At 36.0% G+C, this 9,750-nt stretch overlaps 1 protein-coding gene across 1 annotated transcript; it reads right to left on the bottom strand.

Annotated features, from left to right (window-relative positions):
- Window positions 1–5,892: 5,892 nt before the first annotated feature.
- On the bottom strand, window positions 5,893–8,793 carry LOC142181876 (uncharacterized). The gene is made up of 5 exons (XM_075255514.1): window positions 8,480–8,793; window positions 8,098–8,362; window positions 7,540–7,950; window positions 7,270–7,434; window positions 5,893–6,576 (listed from the first exon to the last, which is right to left on the bottom strand). The coding sequence occupies exons 1-5, from the start codon at window positions 8,791–8,793 to the stop codon at window positions 5,893–5,895; spliced, it is 1,839 nt and encodes a 612-aa protein (XP_075111615.1).
- Window positions 8,794–9,750: the final 957 nt, after the last annotated feature.

The following is a 9,750-nucleotide window of genomic DNA, read 5'->3' as shown; positions in this document are numbered from 1 at the left end:
TGGGTGCCTCCGCCCTCGAATAGGATATTTTGGGTTCATCCGCCCTCGAATAGGATATGCCCTCGAATAGGATATGATGGGTCTATCCTCCCTCGAATAGGATATGATGGGTCTATCCGCCCTCAAATAGGATATTGAATTTAATCCTTCCTCAAAAGGACATTTAATTGGTCTCGACCCGAGTGGTCCTGCTTGTATAAATATTGCCAAAATATATATTTCCATAAATCATTGCCAAATGATTTATTTTTCAAAGTTGCTGAGGAAGTCAGGAGCCCGCTTGGAGAATGGAGGCTGAATTATTGTTAAATTTTAAGTTGAAGTCAGGAGCCCGCCTGTAGAACGGAGTTTGTTATATTTTAAGTTGAAGAAGTCAAGTTGGAGTCACGAGCATCCCCGCCTGCAGAACATAGGAATACATTTCAAGATTAAATTAGAAGTTAGTAATGAGGAGGGTTACAACAAAAATCCCCAGCGTAACAAGTTTTTGAAGGAAGCAGTATCCCCAGCAGACCGAACAAAATAATGACACTTGTAAAAGCAAAAGGCCAGTGTCATCCCCAGCAGTTTTCGAAAGAAAGGCACCAGAGGAAACACAAGCCGACAAGAAAGCAAGGCATCAAGAACAAATGGAAGATAGATGGGATCTTGTCATCTGTAGTCTAGCCTAGCTTCTTGATTTTTCTTTTAAGCACGGTGTAATGAGGAGATCGGTAAGTAGTAATAACAGCATGCAGCAGCAGTAATAGCAAAATTGCAGTCTCATGGTAGTCCCAGCTACCAAAACTTCCCGAACTACATTGACCTAATTCCTGTTTAGCCCAGGATATGTAGGAAACCTCTGAAGCAAAGGTTCGGTCAAATCTTTCAAAAAATGATTCACACGGAGTATTCCAACGGGCAAAAAATCGCTCGTATCCGCTCACTTTATCTTTGCGCAAAAACCCTTCGTGCTTCCGGACAAAGAGGGGAAGCTGTGAGCACGTGATTTTTGCCCTATATAAGAATTACTCCCAAAAATTCAAAAATAAAAAAACAATTTTCCTTTGTGTGCAATGTTTGAATTTTCGTGGCACTTTTGGATAATTATTTATATTTTGTCTATGCATGTTTATTTAAATTAATAAAAATATAAAAAATATGTCACATTTGCATTTAATATGTTATTCTACAATTAGGAGTAATTAAGTTTGTTTTACAAAATGAAAAAATTACAAAAATAGGCATCTTTTGCATTTTTAGCATTTAGTGTCCAAATTGTGTGATTTGATTTTATTGATGTTTAATTTTGGGTAATAATTATTATTAGAAGTTAATTAGTATTTTAAGATAATTTTGGTTTTTATAATTTAATTTCATACATTTAGTTTTATCAATAAGTGAAAGAAAAGAGAACAAAAAATAGACGAAAATCGGATTGGGCCTCTTCTTCAATTTTAAACCACAAGCCCAAGGATACCCAACCTTCCCCTACGACCCGGTCCATTTCAAACCGGGTCGACCTAGTCCATAACCCAAAACCTCATCCCACCCGTTCTATTTTCATTCTTGAACAAACCCTAAAACATAACCAAACTACCCGCCCCCTCCCCTCTCTTCATCCTCTCCAAGCACCAAGCTCCCCATCAATGGCTACCCTCCTCTCCATCGCACAAGCCACGGACAACCCCCCCTGCCCTTCCGTCTCCTTCCCCTTCACCATCTCCTTCGTCGCCACACTCACACACACACACCACCACGAAGCTCGTCTTCTCCATGTCAAGCTCGAAGCTCGTCTATGGCTTCCCTCTTCTTCGTCAAGTTCCAGCAGCGACGTGAACGACCACCATCGTCCACCATCGTCGCTCAATGTCCAGCAGCCATGGCTGCTGCTTCATCTTCTCATCACAAGCGACCAAGCAGCATGGATGTGAGGTCTCCATCGTCTTCAACCACTGTCGCATCCAGCACTGTTGCTTCAGCTACGTCCAGCCATGGACGACCACTAAAGCTCCCATATCCGTCGAGCATGCTCAGCAGTAGCAGCTGCTACTGCCTTTACCATTGTTGCTACCTTCTGCTTCGTTTTTCAAACGACACCAAACGACCATCTTCTTCGATGGTCCGTTCGTGGTCGTCTTCGGCGTCGAGTTATTTTGGTGCGATAATTGTTTCCAGGCATATTTGTTTTCGTTAGAGTTCATCGTCGTTCCGATCCTGTTAGTTGGTTTAAGTTTTGTTACTGTCCGTAATTTGTTTGATGTTTTTCGGATCTGAAAATCAGATATGTTTGATATTAATTTCATGTTTATCGTTTTTTTTTTTGTTTTTTTTAGTTTGTCTCATTTTTCTTGTTTTTTAGGAAGAAATTGTTAGTTTAATTATAATGTTGTTAGATTTAAGTTGAAGTTCAATTAATTATTTCTTCAGTTGTTTTATTAATTTAAAAGGATTTAGTTTTAATATAGAAGAGTGTTAGTTTAAATCGTTTGAATCCGTCATGTTTGTTATTTAATATAGATTTAATTCGTGTTCATTTTTTTGTTTGAAGTGCGTTTTAATCCAGTGATTTAATGTGAGTTTATGTTTTGGTTTTTAATTTTTTGATTTAGTTTGAATCATGTATCTTTATTGTAATTTTGTTGGATTTAATTTGAAGATCAATTGATTATTTGAGTTTAGTGATTTGAATCTGTTTATTTATTTTGTTTAAGTTTGATTTGAATTTGAGCTAAATGATTTGAATATACTTATTTGTTATTGTTGTTAAATCTGAAAGTAGATTTGTTCTTTAAAGATTGTTCAGTCAAAATAATTCCAGTGGTTTCTTTGTTGTTCATCATTTAGTTTGAGTTTGTTCATAAAACTTGATTAGGAATTGGTTATAGCTTCTATATTTTGGTTGGAATTGATTAGGTGAATTGGTTATAGCTGATGGGGGTAGATTGGTAAATTGCAGTATTTTTAGGGGTAAAATGGTAATTTCAGTAAGGTCGGAGGGGTATTTTTGGAATTGAAAATCTGAACAATTAATTATTTTGAGTGCTCTGTCCATTAAGATTAAATAATATTTTAATAATATTAAAATAGTACATGGTGGGGGACAAGACATAATGTAGTGGGGGAATAATATAATTGTTTAATGTAGGCATGGAGGACAAGATATAATGGGGGGGGGATAATGTATTTGTTTAATGTAGTGGGGGTCAAAACATTAGGTAGTGGGATTAAAATGGGGATGAGTGGAAGATAGTGGGTTTTTAATTTTAAAAATGCTGAAAGTTGGTAATAAATGGAGGAGACTTGGACACTTGAAAAAAAAAGGAAGAAAGGGACTGAATTTGGAGATAGAAATTTCAGAACCAAAAAAGAGATAAAAACAGACTTTTAATCTTGAGAGTGTTCGACTTCGAATCTTAAAAGAACAAAACTCAGAATTATCCCAGAGCCTCTTCTGTCTTTTTGGGTTCATTCTGTCTTGTCTGTGGAAGTTATTGAGGTTTTCGGGTCTTTGCTTGGTTTTCCTAAGTCTGGTTGGTTTTTGGGTTACTGCTCCACCGGTTTGCAAACTCTGTTCCTGGGCTATTACTGTTGCTAGATTGTTGTTGTTGTGCTGTATTGTTACTACTGTTGCTGATTCTCATCTTCCTCTTCTCTTGTATTCAATACCAGGTACATGACTGTAACCTTGTCGATATTGTAAGCTGAAAATGTGAAAGCATGAATACATATGAAGAATGGAACTTTGAAGTTTTAATTTCGCTTTTTCTTCGTTTCTTTTACTGATTGTATTTAGGCTATTTCATGTATTACTGTTTAATAATTGGAATAAGAGGAAAATAACATAAGTTGGTCTTTAGTGAATCAGCTTGGCAAAACGGGTTTATTCACTAGCTATGAAGGTTTTAATATGGTCAACAGTAGGTTAATCATGAATTGGTAGCTAAATTTAGTTAAGGTCAAACAAGACTAGATAATGTTTAAGTTTAATAAACTTTCTAATAAGCTTTAGTAATTATGGTTAAATCTAGTTTCAAATGGTTGTGAATAATTAATTCCAATAGTTTTTTTTTATATAACAATGCGAGTTTCAATCTAGCTATATTTGATTTCTTTTGAATATTAGTTGTCGAATTTCTTATTTTATTTATAACTTCGATTTTTTTTTTAGTAAAATTTCTTTCCATTAATATTTGTGTTAACCTAGCAATTAGTATGTTACGTTTTCTTAATTTTTTGAAAGCTCCTAATTAATTAGGATTTTTTTTATTATTTATTTTTATTTTAGAGACTAATTTTAATAGAAAAATATAGTCATTTTAGGATTGTCCATTAAAAAAAATTAGATGAGCCTCGCCTAGTAAAACGTATAGATTGCGGGGCCCTCACAAATGTCTGTATTAATTACTTAGAACTCGGGATCGGCCGCTTAGCGAAATTCACGGCTTTTTCCAAAAAATAACCACGCGCTAGTCGTTTTAGGCACGCATTTTAATAATCTTACCTTCTTAAACTCGGGTGTGCATTTCATGCGACCCAAATCCAAATCCCAAAACATTGAATAAAATGTGTTCCAGATTGCGGATGCATTTCATGTGACGCAATCCAAAGACATGTTTTAAACGATGTTCACATTCTTAAAAAAAATAAAAAATAATAATAATAATAATAAAAGCGGCTAAAAGTTAAAATTTGCACATAAGTTCACAATCGCATAAAAACCATATATTTAAGCCAAATATGACAGTGGAGCGACCGTGTTAGAACCACGGAACTTGGGAATGCCTAACACCTTCTCCCAAGTTAACAGATTTCCTTATCCGGATTTCTGGTTCGCGAACTGTTAACAGAGTCATTCTTTTCCTCGATTCGGGATTAAATCGGTGACTTGGGACACCATAAATCTCCCAAGTGGCGACTCTGAATTAAACAAACAAATCCCGTTTCGATTGTCCTTTAATTGGAAAAACTCCCTCTGCGCCCTTACCGGCGCGGGTAAAAAGGAGGTGTGACAGGACTCCTTGGGAGCTTGCATAAATTGAATTAGAGTATGCATACTATAAGCAATATCGGGTCTTGTCAAGTATAAAAGCTTTGCAATCAACCTCTGATAGCTCTTCACATCTGCTAGTGTCGAATCATTGTCCAGGTGACAATGTTCATCATACTCAATAGTTGTAAGTCATTTGTTTTGTTCCATTAGTGTAATGGCAGGCTTGGCACCAGACAGTCCCAATTCTGCTATAAGCTCTAGAGTATACTCCTTTGGCATAAAAGAATTCCTTTTGCAGACCTGCAGACCTCAATGCCCAGGAAATATTTCAAGTTTCCTAGGTCTTTAATCTTGAAAGCCTTTTGTAGTGTGATCTTCGCTTCTTGAATCATTGTAGTGTCATTGCCTGTGATTAGAAGGTCATCAACATATACAAGTATGAAAACCTGCTTTCCATTCTCCTCTTTGGTGAACACGGAGTGATCATATTTGCTTTGTATTAAACCTGCTACCAATAGAGCTTCTGTGAGTTTCAAGTTCCATTGTCTTGATGCTTGCTTGATTCCATATAGTGATTTAAGCAGTCTGCAGCCCTTAGAAATCCCCCCTTGGCTGCTGAAACTAGGTGGTAACTGCATGTAAACTTCTTCCTCAAGATCATCTTGAAGAAATGCATTGTAAATATCCATTTGGAAAAGAAGCCATTGGTTCATAGCAGCCAATGCAATAACTGATCTCACTGTGACCATTTTGACAACTAGAGAAATTGTCTCCTGATAGTCTAGGCCTTCTTGCTAGCTGTAACCCTTGACTACAAGTCTTTCTTTAAACCTCTCAACTTCTCTATTGGACCTGTACTTAATTTTGTATACCCATTTGCATCCAATGGGCACCTTACCCTTAGGAATATCAACTATCTCTCAAGTATTGTTCAGAACTAAGGCATCCACTTCTGTCTTCATAACTTCAACCCATCTTGGGTCCTTCATGGCTTTTGTGTATGATGTAGGTTCTGTTTCTTGTGAGGTAGCAGTCAAGTAAGTTTGATAAGTAGCTGACATGGCATTATAGTTCACATAATTGGATATTGGATATGTGCAGTTGGATGATGATGCTCCATTGATTGGGCAGACATAGTCTTGCATCCAAATAGGTGGCTTGGAACCTCTGTTGGATATCTGGAGTTGTACAGCTTGAACTTCCTCAGTGGCTTCATTAGATGGTATTTGCATATTATGAGCAATCTTTGTATCTGGTGGCTGTTCACCATGACCTGTATTAGTTCCTATGAGGTTGTACTCTTGTTGCATCACTTCATGACCATGCTCAATAGCTTGGTTGACTGTATCATATCCTTCTCCTGACATATATGGTTGTTGTTGATGCAAAGAGTAATCTTCTCCTTTTGATTTCAGCTCTAAGAACATAGGATATTGTTGTGTATCATCCTTCCCCAGTTGAAAAGGAAAAATGTCTTCCTTGAATGTGACATCTCTACTAACAAAGAACTTCCTTCTCCTTAAGTCATATAGCTTGTATCCTTTCTGAGATACTGAATATCCCATGTGAACAGCAGTAATGACTCTAGGAGAAAATTTGTCCACCTTTTATGTCATTGTAGAAAAACATAGATAACCAATAGTTCTTAGGTGTGTCATATTAGGTGCTTTCTTATGAAAAACCTCATATGGAGATTTCTCTGCTAGAACTGAAGAAGGCAGTCGATTAATAAGATATGCTGCAACTAGTACATAATCTCACCAGAACTGCAGAGGAATGTTGCCTTGAAATCTCAAAGCCCTTGCCACGTCTAAGACATGCCTATATTTTCTTTCCATTACTCCATTATGCTGTGGAGTATGTGGGAAGCTGCTTTGACGTAAAATACCATTATCTATCAAATAATCTTGACATTCATGACTAAAGAACTCTACACCATTGTCAGTTCTTAGTACTTTAACATTCCTACCAAACTAGGTATATACCATTTTAAGAAAGGATTTTAGCACAACAACAGTATCACTTTTCAACTTCATTAGAAAGATCCAAATCATCTTGGAGTGATCATCAACAAGAGTCAAAAAAGATCTGTTTTCATTATATGTAGGCGCTCTATATGGACCCCAAATGTCTACATGAATCAAATGAAATATGTCTTTAGCTCTGTTGCTACTTAAATGAAATGGTTTCCTTGTCTGCCTAGCTAAACGACATACAGTGCAATTATTGAGCTCACAATCAAAAAAATTTTTGTCTTTAAGAAAATCTAACTACTTCATGACTTTGATTGGCCGCACATGCCCAAGTCTCCTATGCCAAGTAGTGATGTCTGTTTGCATTCCTTCTACAAGACAACTGTTGATCCTTTGTGCCATTTTATTTCTGTTAGACCCTTTAGGAATCAGTAGATAGAGATCACCCTTCTCCTTACCAATCCCCTTCACTTTCCCAGTGTATAGGTCCTGAAATACACAAAATGTTGGGAAAAAATTAACTGAGCATTGTAGCTCTTTAGTTAATTTTTACACAGACAATAAGTTGTATTTAAAACCAGGCACACATAATACATCATGTATCACATCATGATCTGTAAGTTTGTAACTTCCCTTGCAGATAATACGCACAGTCTTACCCTTTGGGAGGTTGACACTACCTTTACTTGAGTCGGGTAATCCAGTCATTGTTTTCAACATATCACTATTAGATGCCATATGGTCAGTAGCACCGGTATCTACAATCCAATAGTCAGCTAGATCCTCTAGAGATTGAGAATTAACATTACCTGCCATATTTGCTACATGTTCTTTTGATTTGTCCTTGCTTATCATCTTCATAATCTGGTTGTATTGCTCATCAGTAAAGAAATTGAGCATTCCTTGACTCATCCCTCCATTATCCTGATTTGCAACAATATTTTTGCCAGAACTATTATCACTCATAGCCACGTTAGCTTGCCTATACTTCTGTGATTTCTTCCCCTTGAAACCAGATGGATATCCAACAAATTTGTAACATGTATCTCTTGTATGTCCTTTGTTTCAACAATACTCACATTACAAAATATTGAACCTCTTAAACTTTGACTGATTATCTCTAGAACTCATAAGAGCAGTAGAATCATTTACTTCATTTGTCACATTAATATGTGAATTAGTCTCAAACATTCTTATCTGATTTTCTTCATTTATTAGCATTGCATAGGCACGACTGACAGAAGGAGATGAGGATTGAAGTAAAATCTGACTTCTAATTGCATTATAGGATTCATTTAAGCCCATTAAGAACTGAAAAAATTTCTGTTGCTCCAAGTGTTCAATAAAATCTCTAGTTTCAGCCGTAACAGGAAGAGAAAGAATGATGGAATTATATTCATTCCAAAGTGACTTCAACCTAGAATGATATACTGAAATGCTAGATGTACCTTAAGAAATGGTAGCTATCGCCCTCTGAAGGTTGTAGATCCTAGATCCATTAACTTTATCAAAACGATCCTGCAGATCTAGTCACACTTCATGAGCATCACTAGCATATACGATTCCATTCACCAGATCTGGTGAAACCGTGTTCATAATCCATGTCAAAATAGTGGCATTCACTCGCTCCCATTCCTCCTCCAAATCGACTGTAAATTGAGCTTTTGTACAGCTCCCATCGATGAACCTTAGCTTGTGCTTTGCTCGCAATGCAATCACCATCGCCTTGCTCCAGATTGAATAATTCTCAGTTCCTTTGAGCTGTATCGATATGATGACATTTTCAAGATTATCATAAGGTTGCAAATATAGAGGATGACGGGGATTGTCGATGTCCAGATTCGCCATGACTGATTGTCAAAAATTGGCTTCAAAAGCTTGAACTGATGATTTCAGAAATTGTATTAACTGACTAATTCCTCGCCTCGATCGATCTACTCGAGCTCTGATACCATGTGGAAATCCACCATTATTGAGTGGAAGAACTTAGCAGAGAGAATCGAAGAAGAAGAATGGCGGGAAAATCAGTTTTAACTAATTTTCTGAAAAGAAGCTAAAATACATATATATATATACATATATATATATATATATATATATATATATATATATATATATATATATATATATATAGACCTCCACTACTTCAACTACCACTAACTTCTGCAACTAAAATCTAACAAATTATTACAGTTATACATGTGAGTTAATCACGTGCTAATTTCTACATATTTTCAAATGAACAAATTCAATTGTATTTTTATAGTCTCTAAGACTATAAATACTTTTTGCCAAATGATTATGCCCGAAAAGCAAAGTGACAGAACATTACTGAACAGTCTTTCTCTAAATTTCTTTCTTTAATTAGAAATTGAAGAAAATTACATGTGGGAAGTGGGACCATTGTTTTTTTTTTTACAAGGCGAAGGACCACGTCATATTTGTCATATCCTTTGATCCTCAACTCATGTATCCTAAATTCTTCCTTAATATCCTGTTTTATCTTAATTTTCTTGACACTATAATGTCGAAAAGAAATTGTACATTACCATGTTTTAGAATTGTTTAATCTTTACCTTCTGAATTTACCCTCAATGAATGCTTTTGTAGGTATTGACATGCTATAGTAGTGGTGAAAGTTCATATCTTTTCTAGGTTTCGTATCTAGTCAATCAGTACCAAATGGGACTGTTATTTATATGCATATACAAAGAAGGAAAATGCTAGCTAGCAAAAATGATAAACCTCATAATTTAGGTTAGCTAAGTTTTGCTAGGAGAATAAACTCCATTTGTTGATTAAAGT

This window comes from Nicotiana tabacum, chromosome 6 (assembly GCF_000715075.1).
Source record: "Nicotiana tabacum cultivar K326 chromosome 6, ASM71507v2, whole genome shotgun sequence".
NCBI classification, from domain to species: domain Eukaryota; kingdom Viridiplantae; phylum Streptophyta; class Magnoliopsida; order Solanales; family Solanaceae; genus Nicotiana; species Nicotiana tabacum.
This window is presented reverse-complemented; position numbering and strand designations above follow the sequence as displayed.

What these genes read in the sequence shown, in the direction of transcription:
- LOC142181876 (XM_075255514.1), bottom strand. Translation starts at nt 8,793, where the DNA reads ATGGCGAATCTGGACATCGACAATCCCCGTCATCCTCTATATTTGCAA. An exon ending in ATCATGATGTGATACATGAT is followed by an intron (nt 7,435 to 7,539) that starts GTATTATGTGTG and finishes TGTGTATTTCAG; the next exon opens with GACCTATACACTGGGAAAGT. An exon ending in GGCATAGGAGACTTGGGCAT is followed by an intron (nt 6,577 to 7,269) that starts GTGCGGCCAATC and finishes ATGACATAAAAG; the next exon opens with GTGGACAAATTTTCTCCTAG.